Below are 23,626 nucleotides of genomic sequence, written 5' to 3'. Positions count from 1 at the left end.
GTAAATACCTGAAGGGAGGGTGCATAGAAGACACAAGATGTTCCCCTGAACACAAGGAAACTCTTCCGTGCTGTGTGGGTCACAGAGCACTGGTAGAGGTTGCTTAGAGAGGCTGTGGGGTCTCCTTATTGGTGATCTCCAAAAGCTGTCTGGTTGTGGTGCTGGGCACCCTGCTCTGGGTGACTTTGAGGAGAGAGTTAGACCAGACGGACCCAGATCCCCCTTCCATCTCTGCCCTGCTATGACTGTGTGATTCTGTGAACAATCATTCACAGCAAATTGAGCCTACGAATGATCAGTAATGATTTGTATCTTGATAATCTTCAGGCTGCCCCAGAAAATTGAGACTGCCCTGAGGAAAACCCAGCTAGAAGTACCACATTGACAGACTTCCACGATAACCTAACTGATCTACAAGAAATAAGACATAAAATGCACTACTATTTCTATTGTAGACTTTTTTGCCCACAACTACATGTATATATATATATATATACGTATATACTTGTGCACAGATGTATGTTGTTCTGAAAGTAATGCCTCCTATATATTTCCATGGAGACTGTAACAGATACAAAGCACACAACAGCACTAATGCACCACTCGTCACCTCACAGAGTTAAAATCCATGTTTGGTCTCCGTAAATATTCAGCAAGTGTCAATGAATGTCAACAGGTGGCATTTTTTCCTCATGGAGGAATTCAATTCCACACTTATGCTTCATATGCACTTCCATCTCAGACGCCATTTTGTCAGTCTGCTCCTCTGTTGTTGTTCCATTGAATAGAATATTGGTGGGAAGGTTCAACCTCTAGTGTCATACTACCAATATCTGCCTCTGATGTTGTGGGCCAACATAATAAAATAGGAGACATTAATTTTGGAGTAGCTCATGTGGTTTTATGTATTTAACTGTATCTAAGCTAACTATTTATCTATCTATATATATGGATACAAAAATGGGGCAGATTTTCCTAAGGTTACACAGACCGTGTGTTCTACTGCAAAGCTAAGAACTGAAACCAGACTTTCTAAAGTATTTATCACAACGTATTCTCTAATTAATGTTATTAGAATTCCAAACGCTACTTTGCTATGCACACCCACAGAACTGCTGGACAAGCTGAAGTTCTTTTTGAAAATTCAACCTTTTGTGAAAAAATAGTTGATAGTTATTGACAAAATGTTGTCGTCTGCATTGTTACTATCCACTGTTAAGGAAAGCAAATATTGTCTGAGGACTAATGAGAATTCCAAAGCAATAAAGTCAAGTGTGAAAAGTGCAATCAATAAGTCATGATGCAACAGTATTCGTTTGTAGTTTTGTTATCATTTAATTCATGATATTTAGTGATGCTTGAAAAGGAAGTGTTAAGAAATTACCGTTACAAGAATTAACATTCCAATTTTATTTTTGATACCGTTATGTTTCTACAGTCATTACAGTATGAACGCTAATTAGAATCTGATTTTGTTTCCCAACAGTTAAGGACTGAAAATAAAAAAAATTATAGAAGAAAAAATATCATGGAAACAAATATCAGTGTTATCCACGAACATCCACAAATTAAAACTCTCAATGCCCATGGCTAATTTTACACTGCAGGAGAATGTACTGCAATAAAAACCTGTTTTTCTCTTTTTTTATTTTTTGTTGTTGTTGTTTTGTTTTCACTCATGCTTCAAGGTATACTGAATTTATGAAGAAAGTATCTTTTTGAACATATAATAGATCTTAGAGTTCAAACTAGACCATTTATATCTCACATACAGCTGGGCTATCCACTAGAGGTTGAAGTTTGGATTTACTACAAGTCTTGGAAATAAAGAATCATACTGCCTCATGAAAAAGTCAAGGACTAAATCTCAGCTACTCATTTATTTCTGCAGAAGAACCAATCTCTTCTAGCCCTTTATCACACATTAATTTTTCCCCATGTTGACTCAACTGGACTGGCAGGTAGATAGATGCTCTTTGTTACTGCACCATGACATGGGGTACCTCGTGTTGGAAGCTGAATGGACAGAACCTTTCTCACTTTGCCCTGCAGGCATCTTGTGCAAGTGACAACTAATGCTGGCACATCATGCAGCCTTAAGTTACTGAAATTATGTTTGAATATTCTTTACAACTCTGTTTTCTAAAGAAATCACATAAAATTTTGGCTATGTTAACTACAGTGGATCTTCACTAAATATCTTCACAAAGGAATATCTTCAAAGAGACAATTACAATCCAAGGCTGAGATATCTCAAAACCACTCTTAAATGTGTATAGTAAGAGATCCCATGCATTTCACGAGGCAGCTATACACACTGTTAAAAGCAATAATTACTTTGAAACATTATTTATGTCTCCTATAATGCGTCTGTTATATAAATCCACTAAATAAATGGACTGTGTAGCTAAACATTCATATTCAACATATTATAGAGGCAATAAAGAATCTCATTGTAGAATATCACCCATCCAGATGAAGAAGATGCTCTAATCCATGCAAATATTTTCTTGTCTGTACTTTCAATGGAATTAGGTGAGAATTAGCTCTGATAGAGTGAAGAGAATGGCAAATCTGTCTTATATCATGATTATTGATATCAAAATACCCTATTTGCAAAGTCACATAAATGATTCTCAGTCATGTAAGTGAGATCTCTTGACCTATTGCAAATAAGACACCATACTGGCCATGCCTTTAACTTTTGGCAACTTATTAATTTACTTTTATTTAGAAACAGCCAAATAAGAAACCTCATTCTGATTGAATACAGCATAATACGGCCCCAACAAATACAATGATGGGAAATAATACATGAAGTTTCATATCGGTTCCCAGATAAAGTCTAAAAATACAAAGAATTCTATCATATTAACCAGAAAGTGCTGCTCTTTCACTTAAGGGATAGTTGGGTAATTATTCAAACCTGTCCAAAACTGGACTGTCAAGTTAAAAAATAATACTGAGTATCTCAGCATAATGAGAAAGACCTTAGGGCCATTAGCAGTGGCTCATATTACATCAGTGGCCAAGACTCCCCAAGAAAGACAGAGAATATTTAAATGAAACTAGCAGAGAATTAGTTTGAACTTGTATATTTGAACAGCTCAGCACTGTCTTATAGTATCCATTTCTTCCTGGAGAGAAAGCTGTCTATCATGTAAGACTGTGAAATCAGTGGAGCTTTAGAGACTGAAACCCCTAAAGGCAGAAATTTAAACAACAACAACAACAAAAGAAAGAAAATTACGTCACCTTTAAATCTATAGAGTTTATACTAAAAATCTTATCTTAGCAGGGTTTCAAGCTATGGTTAGACACCTGGGTGTCTTCCCTTTCCTGATTATCTCCGTATCCTAAGACCATTCAAAAAGAAACCAAGTCTAACTTGCATCTTCTCTGACACTAGCTTTGACAAGAATAATTATAGGTTTGGAATCAAGCCCTTTCAGGACTTAGGAAAAGATGACTTTTATTTTTTAAACTAAGTCCTGTTTATGAGACGTTTATTTATATGTGCTCATTACCTTATGTTTGTTTTTTAACTTCTACCAGGAATAACTCAAAAGATGATGGTCATAAATCCCTGGGAAAACAGCTGTCTAGCCTGCAATTTATAAGCTAAAGCATGGCTAATAAGTCAGCACTTGTCATGGCTTAGAAATATTGCTTGCTTCAATATTCTTATGAGCTTCTCCTAGGCACAAAAGTTTCCAAACGTAAGACCAGGGCTAGGTCTGATGTGCCCAGCATATTCTTATAACTCTTCCTCACCTTAATGAACACCTCGTTGGCTGACTGCTGCCTCTTACACTGTCAAGCAAAGCTCCATTTCCCAAGTATTTGGACAATTAGACCAGACTACGGTTTACAGCACTTCAAGCAAGAATGCTGATTAAGACTTTGCAAATCAAATATTAAAAGACCGATTCAATATTTTACAACCTTTTTACTCAGACTCTGAACTGAAGTTTACTTCACCTGCTAGCCAGAGATACGCTGAAGGTTAATTGATGTAGGAAGCGTAAATAACAGCTAATGCTACTGGCCCAAAGTACGCAAGGCGTTTAAGACTATTCCTCACCTCAAGTGTGCAGTCACTGACATGCTCATTTGTCTCACTAGGTTAGCGTCACTAGGGCTCGAGGTACGTGATCAAATTACCACAGTGAAAGTGGTTTAAGCTTATGTGTTTTTCCCCGTATTGTATATTTGCACGTCTCTGATGACACCAAGTAATCCTTTAAATTGTGCTAATTTGATCATGTATCCGAGTACCTAGTGCAGTAAATTGGGATAGGTGGCTAAGAAAAGCGGAGATGATGCCTTCAGAAGACAAATAGCTTCCACGGAGAAAAGAGACATCCAGCAGCTCATTCTACTGGGGCTGGAGTATAAATCTCTGCCCTTTCTCCTTCTACAAAATCAAAGGTCTGTAACTTATAAACCTAAGCTGACAAATTGCTTTTGTGGATTTTGATTTCTTTTAAAGGGAAAGAATTAGCAAAACTCTTAAAAAGCAGCTTTTAGTGATTTTTTGATTACCTGCCTGCTCTTGCACCACTTAAAGCCCATCTAGATCTTAAAGAGAAGAAAAATTCAGAAGATCATCACCTTGCAGGTGTTTGGGGCTCAAAGTTACAACCTTACAAGCGGTCCAAATATTTCACTTGAGAAAAGTACTCTGAGCTTTTAACCTTAGCTCCTTTTCAAGAGACATTCGGTATGGATTTGCACATACCAAAGTATAATTTAAGTAATGAGCAGGAAGAGTTATTGGAGTAATCATTTTTAATAGAGATTCCTTGTCTTTAATACAGAGCTACACAACAGATCTTAATAGCTTGTGGCAAGTAAATAATTTACCCATGGATTGGGTCTGAATACAAATGTATACATAAAATATCACAGACTTAATGAAGCCTTTGGGGTGGCTTTTTTGAAATCAATTTAATTGATTTTGGTGATAGGCCTGCATTTATATTTTTGTAAGCTACATTTTACTTTACTGTCACATGTGACACAGTCATGATTTTTTTGGGGTGGTAGGGGGGCGGGCAGGGCAAACTCCACGAACGAAATTAGAAACGGAGTGCACAGAGAGTAATTTTTAAAGTGTCTAGGGTAAGACACTCGGAAATAACACTCCACCGTGACCCAACAACGTGCCTCATTTAGAAAAGCACTTATCTGAAAAGGTCAACCTTTCAAGAATGCTCATGACAATTCACGTTTTTTTTTGTAGCATTTGAGCCCAATGAAGCTGGTAATGATGAGTTTTACCCTTACGCTGAATGCTTTGGGTTGCTCAGTGTCAGTCAATAGGTTTGCCTGCACTTGGTTTGGGCTCTTACTGGAGGGAGGAAGAAGGCAATGGCTGAAGAAGCCCAGCGGTGTGACTAACACACAATTGAGGCCAAGGGGACAGCGGTCTGACGTAAACACAGGCACTGTTAAAGGAGAGGGATGATGGCTGCCTAATGCGCCTCGAGACTGGGTGCACCAGCTTATGTGATGGGCCTTGAAAGCTGTTTTTGCCTACAAAAGACACCCGCAGTTCGTCCTCGCCTTTCTAAAGCACCGTTTTTCACCGTCATTAATTCATCAAAGCTATGCATTAAAGAAAAGCCATGGGACAGATGCCAGAGCCGGGCCGGCAGACCCAAGGAGGGCAGCGGGGAGGTCTATGCGGCTGCTATCCTGAGCCCGCCACCCTCCGTGCCCTCGCGCCCCGCAGGGCCGACTCGGCCCACCTTACCTTTGGGGTGCCAGGGGTCTGTGAACTCGTACTTCCCCACGCCGATCGTCCGCAGCATCTGCACCCCGTTCGTGTTGTCCGGCCCTGCCGCCGCGTTGGGGGGCATTGGGGCGGCCACCTGCCCATTGGTGGCGGGTGCGTTGCTGGGCAAAGCGGCAGAGGGCAGGGCTGGAGGCGGCGGCGGCAGCATGGGGCAGGCCAGGTGGCCATTTCCCACCACCCCGGGGCTCGGGTGGGCTACCGGACCCACGCCGCTCATGGAGGACATGCTGAGGGGCTGGCTGTTGGTGTACAAGGGCTGGCTCTGGAGGTTGACCACCATGTTGCTGAGGGGCTGGGAGGGCTGCGGCTGGAGCTGGTAGTGGGCTGGCATCAGTGGGAGCTGGGGAGTGACGTGCGGAGGGAGGGAAGGTGTGACGCCGATGACGGGGGCCTGGACGTTTGCGGCCGGGCTGAAGGTGGGCGGCTGTGTCATCCCGTAGGAGTGTGTGATGAGGGCGGGCTGGCTGCCGGCTGCCACCGTGGTGACCCAGGGAGCTGCACCTGTGGCACGAAGGAAGGTGGGCAATGGCAGTGGGCTGGCACTGGGGGACAGGTACAAAACCACCCCGGGCCTCCCGCTGTACCACCGCGTTTGCGCAAGTCACCACTGAGCCACGCTCTTATCCTTTACAGTATCTAAAGTGGCTCAATATCTGGAGCTATTCCAACCCAGTAAGTGCATAAAATTGCTACAGTGATGTGAGTGCAATTGTTAAAATACTCATCAGGTGACATGCAGCGTGTTTACGGTTTTATGTGTTTTGCGCTTTATGCAGCTTAAGCACATGCTTCCAAGAAAATTAACCTCTTTCCCCACCGTGCTTTCATGGCTCCCTGACAAACACTCTGTGTGTATAATAATGGTGCTCCAGCCACTACAAAGAGATTGTAATTAGGCGTCTGGCAAAGTAGCACAATGTATGATATATGTCTGGAAGCTGGAAATCGTTTCAGGTAGTTCTGGACATAAAAGAGGTCTTAAAGTATTACAGAGTGCCTTTTCCTCCAGTGAAGGCAGAGAAGGAGGGGGAAAAAAACACTTTAATGAACTTGCAGGCATCTTAATACGTTTATATTAGTCTCAGCATATAAGAAACTTGAGAGGTCTTTACAATGAGAGAAAAACCCTGCTGAAGAATACAGAAAGGGCTCACAATGAAGTCTAATTTACAGAGGTAAATGGAGATAGTGCATTGAATTTGCTTTGAATGATTTTCCCTTGTAGAATTACAAATAAGATTACAAACATACCTGGGTTTTCATTCTCCCTCATCTGTTTAGATGGTGGCTCATCAGTGTCCCAAGGTGTAGACTGATTGATGGGTGTCTGTCCCCACCTAACGCTAGTTGCAAGTCCTTGAGGCTGATTTTCAGTCTTGGAAATGCAAGGTGTCTACCAAAGAGAGGAAGAAAATAGAGAATAAAAATGGTAAGAATATTTGGAATAATTACCATTCTGAATATCTTGTAGCTTGTTTGTTTGTTACAGTCCAAGAGGATATTTTTAAGTCTATAAATATCATTTTACTCTAGGCTTACATGGCATGTCTATACGGATAAAAGAATGTATTTGTCAAAATTATTTCTGGAAATTCAACTGAGCCACCATTAAAAAAAAGATACAAAAACTAGCATTTTCAGAAGTAAGGGTTTCTTTAGCCTTGAAAATAAATAAAAAAGATTTATGCTAATATCCATTCAGACAGCCATAGCTAACATAAAATGGGACAATCTTCTGTTTGCTCAGTCTCTTTCAAAAATGGTGAGTTTTGCTTAGCAGAAGGCAGGAAAAGAGCGACTTGTTTACAGCTGTAGGACAAATTACTGTAGAACAGTAAAGAGAAGTCTTAGTATTTACTGTCTGTCAACCCCTAAAATTGAATGTCAATAAAAAAAAAAAAAGCAGCATAACAACCATTGGCTGCTAAAGTGGCTATGCTGGCAGTTCTTCAGAGATGTTAAAATAACTGTAAAGTAGGGGAAGGACTGGGGCTGACTAATCATCAAGGGAGATGTGATCTGAAAGAGATTTGTAGATAAAGAAACGATTACGTGGATTGAAATGCTCAGCCAGAACTCCTGTGGTTTCAGGAGTTCTTCTCAAATAATCATGCCTTTGCTGAGAAAAGGTCTGTAGAAAATGAGGGGGCTCTAACAGGTCTCATTTATTTAACTTGGCAGTGTATTTCATTGCTAGAAGATTAAAAGTTTTTTTGTTTGTTTTTACTGGTGTCGGAACTTCTAAACCAAGAAAGCGGAACCAGCTGCCTATTGCTGAATGAGTATTGAGGCCATGAAGCCATAAAGAATAGGAGACCAGTCTGAGTGATCGCTTGTTTGCCTTACATCTGGGAAGTAATTTAGCTCTGAGACGGAGGTATAGAGGCTCCATAAACACCCTGGGTCACACTATACCAATGAAATCTCTGTCAACACCACTGACTTTTTTCCCTCATCATCAATACTTCAATCACTCCATGAAAAAAATTCATTAATGGACCCATTTCTGCCCTCTGCAAAACACCTACAACGCCTTTCCCAAGTTCATCTGTCAATCCTCACCCCTTTAAATCCCAGCTCCAACTCTCCCTCCTTCATCCAGGTGCCTCCATCACCTCTTATCACTCATTCCTATTCCCACCTGAGATTTGCTCTCCCTGGGCTATGGCAGTCAGGAGGCCAGGATGCTGATCTTGATGGCAGACAGAGGCTTTGCTATGCTGCTGTCTTTGCTGCCAGAGGCCACAATGGAAATATATCCCCATAGAAATGCTGCATTTTGTTAAATGCAGACGGTCGTGGGAAACGTGGTTCTTAATATCTCTTTTTCTAAGGAATCCTAAAATGAGAATTTTATTATTGTGCCCAAATGAATACTTTTTCTTTCTTTTCTTTCTTTTCTTTTGTAACATGCATCAATTAATCCTTTTCCACTTTTTTTTTTTTTTTTTAACATCTCCTTTTTGTTTTTTCTACTCCACTGGTGCCAATGATGATGATATCCAGGTTTTAGATTCACGTTTCCTTCTGCCTCCAACCTTTTTCTATTCTATTCTTAACTTTTCAAGCCGAGAACTTTTGCAGCTGAAGTAAAAATGACAATCAGTAAAGGCAAAAAGAGAGCACATGGATAAGCAAGAGTTTTAAGATTCATAGTGTTGTATTCAGTGGCAAAGAAAGGGCAGGAGGGGAAGAAATAAATCTCAATTTGAAATGCCTTCTGTTTATAAATTGTCCCTATAAAAAGCTCAATCTGAATACCTTTAGTTTTTGCACAGTACAAAGTCTTTGACAGAGGAGGAAATAATACTGTTGGTGCTTTACCAGTACAGTTGGCAGCATCGCTTTGGATGCAGCTAAACTGTTTAACGGAGGCTAAAGCGCTCTGCAATAGAACAAAGAAAAAAAGAAAAAACACCACCTTCATTCTCTGCCAAACCACTGTTATTTGTCTAAAGAAAAGCTTTGAAACAGTAAGTGCAATATTGAGAAATAGGCATTTTTATGAACCAATGAAGGGGAGGAAAATTCAGAACTCCAATCATGCCCCATGTATGCCAGATTCCACATGCAGTATTTATGTGTTGCACTTCTTTGTTACAGGAACTGGGCCTTATAAGTGGGTCTGTCATATTCTCGGTATTGTAAGGTGTGCAGTATCTTGTGTAACTTCTGTTACAAACTCATACTGCTTTAAAACAGTGTCAGTAACAAATAAGACCTTAAATAATCCAGAATCGTTTATGGATATTTTCACTAAATATGCTTACAAACCCTGCTTTTTAGAGGCCTCTTGGACTTACAACCACAAACATAGCACATAGTTTTTAAACTGTACTTCTGAACTTGTATGTATTGGCTCAGAAAGAGCTAAGCATCAGTTGGTAAGAAATCACAACACGCATTAACGAAGCACAGTTTAGAGAATAACAGAGGTAGAAATAGAAGCACAGCTTACCACATTTCTTTCTTTTATATACATACATATCTGGTCTCTGATCTAATTTCTGCATTATTTTTCTTAATACATAAAAGGTTACTTTACAAGTGCTACATCTCTCTGATCCAATTGCAGCAATTACTAATTTGCATATTTGGAAAGAGAAACAATTTCCAACATCATCAAACAGAGGAACTTTATGTCCATGCGCTCAGACACATGACAGCACTCTATTTGATGCTTTTAATGTACAACACAAATGACCAAAAAATGGCCTGTATTATGCCAGTCGTGCTGAGGGAAGAGATGTGTTCCATTAGTGATCTGCAGACTTCACAGAAACTAATTGTACTATGTTACACTTTTATCTTTAGCTTTCATGTCAGATGCTTGTTTGAATTAAACAAGAAACACATGAAAAAAAAAAAAAAAGAAGAAATGCATTACAAAATCTACTGGGCATACATTTTAAAATACTGCCAAATGTCTATTTACATGAATAGACAAGAAGGTTTCTGAAAGGTCTGGCGAAGCCTGGCTAGTCAATGGCAGCACTACGTCGTAGCCTGAACTTCAAGGCGGACTACAAAGATTACTAAATGAATTATCAGCATTTCTGAGCAGCCCTAACATGTTCCATCTGTGCTCTTTGTCATGAGTAAGGTACCCTGAATCCAAATTTGAGGATTTCTTTTACTCCTTTGTTTGAAATGACCATTAAGAACAAACACAAATTTTCAGTGAAAGCCTGTATTTCACCTCATGCCTGTCACTTTGAACTGCAGCAGTAACAATGATACATTTCTACAGCAGAGTTTTGAAGACTGAGCTAGCTTATGTTTAAAGTTTCTCAACACTTTTCCACTTGATATTCAACTAAAACAGCAATTAGAAGTAGAATTTCTTATGGGCACGCTCTGTTCTTCCAATTCTATCATACAACCGTAGAACGGTTTGGGTTGGAAGGGACCTTTAAGCTCACGTGGTTCCAACCCCCTGCTGTAGGCAGGGACACCTCCCTCCAGCCCAGGTTGCTCACAGCCCCATCCAGCCTGGCCTGCAATGCTTCCATGGAGGGGCATCCACAGCCTCTCAGGGCAACCTGTTCAGTGTCTCACCACCCTCACAGTAAAGAATTTCTTCCTAATATCCAGTCTAATCTACCCATTTCCCCCCATCCTGTCACCACCTGTCCTTATAAAAAGCCCCTCTCCTGCTTTCCTGTAGGCTCTCTTAGTACAGGTGATTTTAAAAAGCACAATTTTTTTGCTTTGTTTTCTAAAATTCACATTTTGACCTCATTCCTTTATCTCGCCCCACTTTAAGGCAACTTTTTTTTGTCACCACACAGCTCTCCCTAAGTAAGATCCTCTCTGCTGACATCCCAGACAAGAGCTCTCCTTGAGATCTGCCATTAACTCTGTACAACAAGGTGACTAATGAAGGGGACACACATACAACCACAATGCAACCAATTGGCTGAACAAATGTAAATAAAAATTTCATGCTCTTATGAAAGCAGATTTTTCCTATCCACTTGAGAACATAATTAATTTACCTGAGGTTAGCCCCTTTAAGTTATTAATCAACCACTAAGCATTACAGTAGCATTTCAAAATAATTCAAAAGACTCTTCTCTACTGAAAAGGACATCCTGGATTAAAATCATTGTGATGCTGTTTTGCATGGAGCAAAACATCCCGTGTTTAAAAATGACAAACAGTACAGAACGCTGAATTGGTGCACAAATTTTCCCAGTGTACTGAAACCCTCATCAGAAGGATTTCATCTGAGTATTTATTATTCTCCACAAATCAGCCAATTCAGACTTCTGCAGTCAACATAAATACAAAAGCTGATGAGTAGCTTAGAGCCAAACCCAGTAAATAAAGCAACACTTATGATCTGTTGTTCCAGCTATGTTCTACATCTTCCATTTGAGAGATTACGGCACAGAAGGTAAATGACTGCAACTCGGGAAATAATTGAAAAGTTTTATGATGGATAATAAGTCTTTCACCTCACATCTCCTGTTTCCATCCAACAGAGCTGATGAATTACTACCATGAAGTTGAGCTTGGTATGAAGGGACATTAGGAGAGTCCCAGGCAGGATATTCTTCCATGACATTTGGCAAGGACAGTGTGATTATTGTCATTTAGAGATGAAGAAGCCTTCAGGGCTGAGTTGAATTAGCCCAAAGAGGTGCAAACCAGAGATTTGCATTTCCCAAAGCTTGGGGAGCCCCAACACACCACATGCACTCTGTTATCTGCTAGGCAGATTTACTGCATGCACTGGCTCCACAGACTTGATGGTGAGTTTCAAAGGAAGGAAGTGTGTGATGCAAAGCCCTGCTCTCCTGATGGGTGTTTGCTATAGTGCAGAATTCATTCTTCTGCTCACCTCTGGCTTAAACTTGACTGGTTATATTACAGAGGCAATGTTACATCCTTCAAAGACATACAAGAACAATATGAAGCTAGGATTAGCTGGACTCTCTGAAACAAGACTGGAATTCTGTATATCAAGCTTTTTGCATAACAAACAACAACAAAAAAAGCCACCTTGGCAGTACCAGTCTCTCAGTTTCAAGGATATTAACTGCAGTACAGATGTGCAGGCAAAACGGAGCAAGGTGGAACAATTTCAGAGTAACTTGAGACTAACAAAGACAAGTTGCCAGGTTGCTGAAATTTTTTTTAGCTCTAACAGTCATAAACTATGGCCCATAGGCAACAGTAATTGGTGTACATCTGGTCCACTGAACCTTATTAAATTAAAACATTAAAAACGTTCAGATTCATAGGGCTTTACACAACATCCACAAGAAAGTTCACAAGTTCACAGCAATCAGCTGGTGCTAAAGATTGGGAATTTGTGATCCAGTCGATTCTGCATCAGTTTACATGGTTAACATCAGTTGGTCAGTACGCATAGCCACAGCTACATCTGCCGTTGAGTCCAAATCTTTACAGAAGCTGTCTCCTTTGATGAAGTAAGACCTAAACTTTTACTAAGACCTTTATGCCAATGGAAACGTAAAACCTACCGCGCTCCTACCCGCGTTGCAGAGTGTATCAGCTGAATTTAGAAAACAACCCAACAACAACCAAAATGCAACAACGAAAATTCCAATTAAATCCTCCCCAGTCTCAACGACACAAACACTTCCTGGGAGGTCTTTATAAACACATCTGAGCAATTTCCCCAAAGGCTTGTAAAACTCCTGACATATATCCTGTTACGGCTCAGAGTGCTAAGACCTATTCAAGCAGTTTCATGAGCAAAAAAGAACTAATCTGGATAGAGGGATCTTATTTGTGGTTCCCGGCAACCAAAATTATTTTACTAAGGCCTTCATTTAAAGTGATGGATAAGAAGTAGCGATTCTCTGTTCCAATTATCCAAAAGAGATTGGGAATGGCAGCTTAATACTAAGATAATGTATCCAATATGCAACCCACTCTATTTTCTCTCCCCACTGAAAATAAAAAGACTAACACACAGACACATGCGTAGTAGCAAACACTCCCTCCCACAGATTCAGGTTTTATAGCCTGTCATGGACAAAAGCAACTTCAATTTAATGAGGGAATTCCTTTTAAAGTTGTTAGCTATGCCTCACTCTAACAAGTAATGACTGGTGACCCTGGTTGGGTTTTAAACCTGAACGTGTCTGGTGCTCTAAAAAACTCAGTGGCTTCTGCACCATAGTGTTTCTCAATTTAGTAGTTTGTATTACTAAACTCCATATGTACATAGAGAGTACATAGGTACTCTCTATGTGCATGAGGCACACATGTAAAAGCTAAACCACAATGGGGCAGATCTCTGACTGGGGTGCATTCCTATACTGCATTGGGAAGGATCGCAGGCATACTTTTGAGTCCAGTCCATGGCCAAAGTAGCTGTTAAGGATATATGCACGGTTTTTAAAGAAGCAGGGATGACAGCAATATCCACCCAGTACCAGTCAGGGGCTGGGCGACAGAAAGAAAACTGTTGTTTTAAGAGAGGGATGTACTGTAATAGATAGAAAACCTAAGGGATATGGACAGACCGGTAAGCAAGAGAAACTGAACGAGCTATCCTGCAGTAAAACCTTATTCAAGAACTTGCTCATGGGTGGAGAGGAGAACTCATCTACCTTACAGCTCCCATTACCAGGCAATTCTACCATGACACAGCTTTGTTTTTCTCTTTTGAAAGCTAATGTGGGAGCGGTGAGAAGGAGGATAATAAAGTTAACTCATAGAAAAAATGTTGTTACCCTGCAGAGAAGACAAAAGAAATCTTAGTTTCCTTTCGTGCTGGAAGCATCATTCAGTATTGCCATCCTGACCAGCATCCAGCAAAGACCAAATGGGCAGTGCGAGCTATGGAGCAGCCTCCAGGCAAGACACATCGCTTAGCAGCAGGGTGCTGGCTGCATCAATTCCCTTCTTCAGAGGATTTAAACACAACCTCAACCTTGAGATTAATGACAACTGCTTGAAGAAACATCCAAGTGCAGTCAGGTCCACGTCTCACACAGGCAGAACTCTGATCCCAGCTCCGAGTAGCAGGACTTCTCACTGCAGTTTGTGAGCTGCTAAGGCAGATATACTGGTACATCCAGCATCTTCACCCTCCCCTCCCCCACACATCAACCACATAATTCCTGGACTAAGCGTTTTTGCCATTTCATTCATGTTATGCTATGGTTACCTTCCTAAATAGGGCTGATGGCCAAATTCCCAAGCTCTAACAATGCAATGAAAGATAACTCCATGCCAGGTATGGGTCTGCTGCTGCTGTCATGGTAATCCTCTTGCATGTGGGTTTGGGGAGGCAAGAGGATGGATAAGATTATCGAAAAGGAGAGAAAAAATGGGATAGAAGAAGGTTGTGAATTGACCATAATGCTATCTTTTTGGTGGCTGCAGTGCCCAGGACAACCATCGCTCTCCCACCAGTTAGGTGCCGGGAATGAATTTAAAAAAAAAGTGCTTCATAAATGGCACTTGGCATTCTGTCTTGGCAAATCTCACCAGCAGAAGGTCAGGTACTCACCCAGCTGCCTTCGTTTCTCAGCGAGAACATCAGAGACCGGAGCTGAGGTATGGAACCGAGGTCCCGGCTGCGACACTTGCTGCTCCAGGACACCAAGGACATCAGCGCACGACACTGGGTTCGAGCACAGAAGCCCCACTTTAGCCTGAGCAGAACCTCCTCTGCTAACACGGTCGGCATGCAGATCAACCCCAAATCAGTGCGAAACTACAAACGTAAAAGCATCTCACAACGGAGAAAAAATGCGTGACATCAGGAACAATTCAGCAGCACGTACTACAGAGAACATGCACTACGCAACGCAAGGTCCTGCAGGGATCCTATGGCAGAGGCAGATAAATCCAGTTCATCATAAGTGCTTTTTGTCAGAGGGCAAAAGGAAACATGGCTAATAATGGAATAAGTGCTTGTCAGACCAGAATCCCAAGGGCGTACAAAGGATGTAACCCTTGTGCGCTAGCAAAGCTACTTGAGAATGACCTAATGGCAGATCACTTGAAAACTAAACATTTATCTTGCATGCAAATGCTGGCCATTGATAGGGTCAGAAGTCACGCTCCTTATGGTGTTTCTGTCCCAAATTTCCCATGCATTTCTTTTTTGTTATCTAAATAGGACTCTCAGTTTCTTTCTGGATCAGGGCCTAAAGCATTAGGAATAAAAAGAGGAATATTTAAAAAAAACAAAAGTGATGTCACTTTGGGCTCCAATCCCTTCATTAAGATACTTCTATAGAAGTCCCCTTTTGCTGCATTGGACGCTGACATTTTACAATCAAGCCCTGTGAATTCAGTGCTTCAATTGTAGTACACACTCCTTGGCAGGAAAGTGCATGTTCTCTGCCTAAACAGCAGGCACATTAAAAAAAAAAAAAGAAAAAAAAAAAAGAAAAAAAAAAAAAAGAAAACCCAGATAAGCCTGTGACTGTTGAACAGTGCTGCACAATATTACTGATTTATTAACTTGGCTTGATCAATAAGGCTATCATCAAGGGCACATTTAGTTTGCACATAAATTTCACTTTCTAACAAGCACTTTTGCGTGCTCACTTTGGTATCCATAATCTGATCCAGGTCTCAGGAAGCCTTCTTTAAGGGAGAACAGAGAATTCTTTTTCTAAAAAAAGGATCAAAGTACGCTCAGTCGTCTCTCAAACAAAAGGACAGTCAGTACTGTAGGAACAGCATGCTTACCTTTCCCAGCAAAAAGAAAAATAAGCTTATAGGTCCAAATTTATTGCTGCCATAAGTTCATCAACATCAATTGAGCTATTAAATGTGGCTGAATTTGGCTCATAGCAATTTAAAAACCTCAACTTTCTTTGAGAGTCTTCCATCAGTAAGATGATAATTTAATGCATAATTTAAAATTCGCTGTCCTTTAACATTTTTACAGCATTTGTAAATAATTTAAAAAGAACTAAAAATCCTTTTAGATTCATAAAGCTGCCCCCCTTTTTCTGCTACAAAACAACAAAGACTTTCCAACTGAGAATGTATTTATTCTCTAAATCTGAAAGTAAAAGCTGCACGAAAGATGAGGAGAAACTGATTTACAAGATAAAACAATTAGCTCTGGGATATGTACATTAAGACTAATAAATTTCCCATCATGTTTTAAGGGAGTGGAGGAGGAATCTCAGATCTATTAGGTTTTATTCAAATTCTACTCAAACGTTCGATTAAAAGCATCTTATGAAGGTAAGTGATGCAGTCACTAAAATAAAGAAGTGACAAAGGGGATTAGAGAGCTGCATCTCTCGAAGACGATATACACTTGAATGGTCACACTTGAATAACCCATCCCTTTCCCTACACCCAAGATAACATCTACAATCTGCCCATTCCCGTAATTGCTTGGGTCTCGTTAAAAATATATTTCACAGTAAAAATGCTAACATAATATACTACATTTCTTTTTAATCCAACATCACATATCTCAATGGTTCTTATTAAAATCTTTCGTTCAGTGCAGACAGATGAAAATGCATTTTAAGATTCAAACAAGTCTGTGCAAAAACAGCTCAAGCCCATCCATCTCCCAATTGGTTCCTCAAGGAAGCTAAACATCCAGCAAGCTGCTCCGACCAGACGTGACTGGCAGGTCCTGTTTGGGAATAGAAGGTCTCGAGGTGCAGCCCTGCATACATTCAGCCTCAGCTCCACAACCACAAGAAGTTCAGTGCAAGATTAGGCAGCGGTCATATAATTTGATCTACAACAGAGAGCTAACATATGTTTCTTTTCTGGAAACACAGCCATCATTTTCCTCAATTTTTGTGGTTTGTAGGTTTATATCAAAACATTTGTGCTCATTTACTTCCCACATCTCCATGCTACTAGAAGGAAGCTGTCCAGTTCTCCTTTTTTCCTTCAGCAGAACTGATTCGTAGACTAGCATGAATGCTTCAACTGCCTCAGCCATCATCCTTCTAAAAGATTAATGGCAAACACATCACATACCAGGCTATAAATCTAGCAAATGGCTATTAGACATACTTTGCTGTCCACAGCCACACAATTTAAAGTAAAACAGATAATAGTATAGCTGTGGCTGCCATTACAAGAGACCTGCCACTTATTTTTTCCAGGCACTTCACTCTTATTTTTGGGGCGTGAATCAGATGCTCCATCAATATCACTGTGCTCATAGCAACTTGTGATGCTAAATAGTCCTCTGTTGATACATATAAATGGATAAGGTTAGGTCCTACTTCAACTTTCTCTAACAATTAATAGTTTCACATTCCTGTATTATTTACTCCTTGAAGATGAATTCTTTTTCTAGGTGTCTATTTTTGCTATTGGACTCAATATGAAGAGGAAATCCAGCAGTGGGGTTGGGCAATGGCCCTATGCTTCTCAAAATCCTCTGTAAAATGTCTCTTTAAAAAAGTTTGCATTTGTAAAAGCATAGAAACTCCCACTCTCTTTCTTCCCGGGAAGTTAATACAAAATAAACCTCCTCTAAAAATAATCTCCCATTTCTCACAGAACTTCAGGGCTGCAGGGAGGAAGCGAAGGGTTATTGTGAGCCCTAAATAATGCAGGTTGGTTCTGTAAGCCGTGCAGGGACAGGCAAGCTAAAATTAAATGACCTTCGGTAGGGATACCTCACCTATAACAGCAAGTCACAATCTGATCTTCCTAATTCTCCTCCTCCACCGTTGCAGAAGCTGCTCTTTCTGCTGGGATGGCTGCAGGGCAGGCAGTGCCCTTGAAACCCCTCAGGATGATGTGCTGGGGAGACCTGCCCAGGGTCTTTGCAGATAATACCCCCTAAGAGGCAGCATGGCCTCTGCTGAACTCGCTGCTGCTTTCAGGAGAGGTAAAGGGAGTTTCAGCTGATGTTCGTGCAACTACCGCCTCCAGGAGTCAGACAGAGCCTTGATTTGCTATAATAAAGCTTCACTTAGAACCCACAGTTATAAATACCTAACAGTGCTGATCAAAATGGCCAACTTTGGTTGCAAGCATCAATCAGAATGAGAGAGGAGCTAAAGCAGGACCAAAAAACTCCTATTTAAAAAAAAAAAAAAAAAGGAATAATTTCCATTCCACAACAGATAAAAATCACCTTTACTGCAAATCCAAGATCTCCTTTCCTACCTATAGACTGAGCCACAATAACGTCAGGTCTGGGCTTCAGGAAAGCACAGATTGTGCACCAAACTATCTGTAGCTTATTAGAACAAAACAGAACCTTGATTTTTATTTTTGTTTTATATTTGCTGGTGAGTCTGCATCAACTCCAAATGTGGATCACATGCTGAACTCATTCATACCGACTCATTAAAAAGGACTTTACACCCAACACCTACCCAACACCACTGCCTCAGATAGGGTCACAAATTAAGGCCCTTTGAGTAGAGACACAATTACATAAATAGATGCATACATATATTTACATGCTTCCTTCTAAAAAGAAGTTTCCTTCTAAAGGGAGTCCAAATTCCATGTACCAAAGGAGAAAAATGAGAGATAAAATCCAGCTAACTAGCTGAGGACCTGCTTTTCCAATGCTGCATGTGATTAATTACGTGATTTATTTTCAATGACTGGCTCAATCAATCCCGATCAAATTAACAAAGACAATGATCAAAAATACCAGCGAAAACACAATACAAATGATTTGGTTCCAGGGGATCCAATCAAATGAAACAGGATTAAATTAACCAGTGATCGGATTAAGCAGAAGTTGCTGTATGAAGTCAGAAATATATCCATACTGTGGGCCATTTGCTGTAAGGTTGACATTTCCAACCCTTCACAGAGCTCTCGAGTTTAAATAAAGCTGTTTTTCCTAAACATCACAAAGGTATTGTGGCAATTATTATCATCCATGTTACTGTTATTATTATCCATGTTATTGTTATTATTATTATTATTTCACAACACCATAGTATCTTGGTCTCTGAAACAGTAGATGTTCTCTAAAGAAAAAAATCACCCATATACACACTCACTGAGCCAGCAGACTGCACCTGGAGGAGTCTGCTGTCTGTGCATGACACTGGGATCAAAAGGTGACAGAATATCAGGATAAAAAAAGAGAGAAAAACCCATTGAATTCTTCAATGTTAGCAAAGCACAAAGACGAAAAAGCTTCTGTTCAGCAAGGAGCATTAATGAGGATTGCCAATGATACAGCTGGAAATGTAGTTCTTACCTACAAGTAAAAGTAAATGCAAGTATCACAAAAAAAGTACTTCCATTTGCTAAGAACCAAAGCCTGAATCAGCCAACAAGGTCACAGAGCACTGCACACAGACCTGAAAATGCCTTCAGATCACCCTGGTCCAGCTGGACCCATTAGCAGACAGTTGCAGAGGGACTTTGTGTCCAAAATCAGGCAAGAGAAAGGCTGGGGACATCAGAAGCCAGCTTATTAGGAAGCAAACAGGAAACCGTAAATGCTGGGAGTCAGACTAAAACCAAATTAAATTCTTGCCTGTGTTTTTGTTTTCCACTAAGAGAATCCTTTAAAAGATAAACTGTTGGGATGTGGAGCAGTATCCTGTAAGGACTCTCAATAAAGCCATTTCAGGATGCTAGCAGTCCTGATGTTGAGTGTTGTGGTGGGAGGAGATGGGACTTGCCACACTTGTGGCAATGCCCTTCACTCCACAGCCACCATGTTGTGTACACTATGGGCTAAACAAAGCCACGGTGATTCTTCCAGCTTTCCACATCCCAGCATGGAAGGGACCCACAAGGAACACTGAATCCAGCTCCTGGCTCCACACAGCACCACCTAAACTCCAAATCATCGACCAGCTCCCTTTCTTTATGAGCTTGAAAAAGTGTTCAGAGAAATATTCCTCCTCCTTTCCTTCCCACAACTTAATCTTTTATCTTACATTGTCAACTAACATGGTGAGTATATTTTAAAGCATCCTCTCCTCCTAACCAAAAGACATCCCACATTAAGAATGCTTGCATTATTTTTTCTTGTCCCCTTCCTCTCCTTCTGCTCCCTTAGAAACTCCCTCATTTGTATGTGCTGATTTTTTCTCATGTGCTGCTTCGCTTTTTTTTTTTCCAGTCTCATTGCATCTTTTTTCACGAGTATTCCCAGTTTCATTTTCTTACTTAATTTTCCCCATGTCTCCATTTCTCTCCTCACCCTTTCTATCACACTTCTTCCTAAGTAGAATGAGAACCCAATTATACTCCTGTTAGAACTGAACTTTCAAATCCATCATGTGCTAGTGGGCTCAAAATTAGGCAAATAAATTCCCTCAACCCTACAAATTAAATTGAGTCTTTGCATATGTTCTTTTAAGAGCACAAAGATGTCAAGTATTCACCCAGCTGTCACAAAATATGATGAGCAGGCACTTTGTATTCATATAGATTTTCTAAATCGTTTGTCAGATTTAACAGAAATGCTAATGGATCCAAAAGTAAATTCTAATCTATCCTAAATATCTGGTTATTATTTGTATTTTAGTAAGACTCAGAATTGTCAGCTGAGGATCAGGGCACAGACTCCAATGCATTAGGCATTTAGCACACAGAGACAAAGATCATCAGGATGATATGCAGGTGTTATTTTGCACTTCCTCAGTTTTTCTGTCATTATTTTAACCAACACCCTCCTCACAGGTGTCCTCCACTTCATTTGAAAATAAAAGTACCATCAGCTTATGAGCATGATTACCTAACATGTCTGCTATTGAAAGCCAGGGTCTTAAATTTGCTACTGCCAACGCCTTTCTCCCAGGTGTAAACTTTGAGGGGAAAAAAGTTATTATGAAGGTCAAGCTTTGCTTATGCTTTGTGTCAGTCAAAGCTCGTGATCAATGTGAGGCTGAGCAGGACATCACACAGTGCACGTGCACCCGCTCTGTGCAGGCTGGTGCATCCCAAACACGTAGCATTCTCCACCCCAGCACTACATGCCAGTACAATCTTACTGCACAGCGAGTCCAATGCAGTCAGGGAACCTGTGATGTGATGAACATACCCTGGAGACTTGTTCTGTACATACTGTCGTGGCTGTTTGTCTAAAAACCTATTAGGGCACTGCTTAAAGCAAGAGGGCAGCAGATCCTGGCTGTCAGTGATAATCCACTGCCAAAATCAATAACGTTGGCAAGGTTGCTTCATGGATATTTACGATCAAAGAGCACATTTTCCAAGAATATATTGTCAGTTCCATTGTCTTGGCCCAATTTCAACTCCAGTAATTGCATTTCTGCCTGCCTAATGTGCTGCTCGGAGGAGACACAGGGGCCCTCACGTCCAGCCCCACACCATGCAGCACAAGTGGACACAGCCTTCCCTGTAGATATTGTACAGAGCAGTTCCCACCCAAAAACCTCTATGATTCGTAGAGCAGGGGTGTGTAAGTTATTGTTGTGGGTGTTATTTAAAACGTGACTTATTTGCCCCTGGAACAAGTCATCCTGAGGCAGCTTTTAATTTCCTTCTCTTTCATGAGCAAATCTGCACATTTAAATTATTTACTAAAGGTTGAGCTAGGTAAGGCAGTTTGTATTTTTTTTTTTATTCCACTAATAAAAGTGAAATATCTCTAAAACGTGAATGTCTACAGCTTTTCAATACACAGCTTGAGGGAGTTCAAGCCCTTTCTGATCTAGCTGTGAGAGCAAACTCCAACAGCAAACTAAAAGTCTGCCTTCCTCGGTGGAATAAAAAACTCCTGTTTACAGCAGAACAGGGCATAAAATGGGAGGTTTTAAACTTGTGACATTTCCATGTCTGGAGAAGCTGTCACTTGCCCAGCACGGAGCCCTACCTTGAGCTGTAAGCCCATGGGCCTCAGTAGCATTAGCCCAACTGCAAGAGTACCGCAGGGGGAAAACGGTATCACTAAAATACTTTAAAAACCTCCCCAAATCATTCTCACACTGCAGAAAACAGAAGTTTCCCCAGTGGTCAGGAACTCCTCTTTCCAGCTCACTTTTCAGAACCCTCTCAGCAGTGCCCAGCTGACTGGCTCCTGCCTGTTGGAAACCCTGGCTCATGGTATTTGGGGAGAAATCTGCAAAGTGAGAGAAAGCACTGTTTTCTTTTTCTTCTTCTTCTTTTTTTTTTTTAACAGCAGTTGGCTATTTTTACCTCAGTTCTAAAGAGGGAGCAACTGCTGGAAGCTTCTTAGGCATAGGAACTGTTAGAATCTCTCCTATAGGTATAGCTTTGTGAGCCACCCTGATGGCACTCCCTACCTCCTCTCCACCTCCCAAAGGGACCATTTGGAATATGTTCAAACAACTGTGTTTTTAATCACAAAGCGTGAAGCAGGTTTTATATTAAAATGTGAAATGATTATCAAAGAAAACAGAAAAAAAACAACCCCTGCCCCCCCCCCAAGGAAAAAAAAAACACAAAAACAAACAACAAACCAACCAAACAAAAAAGTATGCATATAAGGAAGAGTAATAAAGCGTGAGTGCATGAATGTATTCTGGAGCATTTACATATGTCAGGGGGAGTGGAAAGAAGGTGAGCATAAGATGGGAAAATAAGAGCTGAGATGCAAAGTGACAGGAAAAAAAAAAAAAAGCAGCAGCTGTGGTAGAAATAAGCAACCAGGAAAGATGCTGCCTTGCAGATAAGCAAAGTCTCTGTGTACAACACGGGGAATTTTTAAATGCTCAGCTTTTACCTCCGAACATCAGTGGGGTTATTCTAACGAACTTGGTAAGATCTAGGGGCAGCCGTTAAGCGATGTAATACAGGCACCTCATTTAGGTGTCATGCCTACTGCTCTCTGTCAGCTGTTAGAAGCTGGAGACTGGCAGGCTGGATAACAAGTGGGCTAAATTACTCTTCGCTCTCCGGAAGGTAGGAGCCATTGTAAACTCTCTGACTGTGCCCCCATGTGCACTGCAGCAGAACCGGAGTGAAAAAGGGAAGGCAAAAAAATGACAAAGAACATCATCCAGCTATATTACATACAGAAGAAAGAAATTCAGGAAGTCTATGAAGAGAATGATGACCTAAACCTAAGAAGACGAAATACTGGAAGTTAAATTATCTGTGCAGGAAATTTAATGTAGAGAGATTCAAAAGAAAATATATTCTATGGAGCTGCATCCTGGTGCATTTAAAAGGGAAAAAATAATAAAAATAAAAATAAATTAAAATGGGAGCGCATAGGAAAGAGACATTATTTTTGTTGTTGTTTTGGAGTATCTAGTTCCTAATTTAATCTTAATCCACTCTGACATTTATCCTCATGGATAATTCAGTATACAAATTTAGGGCAGAAAAAGAATTCATAACAATAATAAAATAAGAGCTGCTTGCAAGGGCAGTATCAACAAAAATTGCCCTTGGGTAAAAATAGTTTCTAGTGCTTTG

The 23,626-nt window shown here is 40.5% G+C and overlaps 1 protein-coding gene across 5 annotated transcripts in view; it reads right to left on the bottom strand.

Annotated features, from left to right (window-relative positions):
- Positions 1 to 23,626, bottom strand: part of KLHL29 (kelch like family member 29) — a 401,375-nt gene that overhangs the window by 133,265 nt on the left and 244,484 nt on the right. For 4 of the 5 annotated variants that reach the window (XM_085218109.1, XM_085218110.1, XM_085218107.1 and 1 more), the window contains 3 exons: positions 14,796 to 14,909; positions 7,052 to 7,193; positions 5,759 to 6,301 (listed from right to left, as the gene is read on the bottom strand). In XM_085218109.1, the coding sequence (XP_085074235.1) occupies positions 5,759 to 6,301; positions 7,052 to 7,193; positions 14,796 to 14,909 (799 nt within the window). The remainder of the gene's footprint in view (positions 1 to 5,758; positions 6,302 to 7,051; positions 7,194 to 14,795; positions 14,910 to 23,626) is intronic. The other variant, XM_085218108.1, reaches the window with a different exon arrangement.

The sequence above is a fragment of the Meleagris gallopavo genome, chromosome 2, assembly GCF_905368555.1.
Source record: "Meleagris gallopavo chromosome 2, MGAL_WU_HG_1.1, whole genome shotgun sequence".
Lineage (NCBI taxonomy): Eukaryota > Metazoa > Chordata > Aves > Galliformes > Phasianidae > Meleagris > Meleagris gallopavo.
The sequence above is the reverse complement of the archived record's forward strand: the minus strand, read 5'-3'. Positions and strand labels throughout refer to the sequence as shown.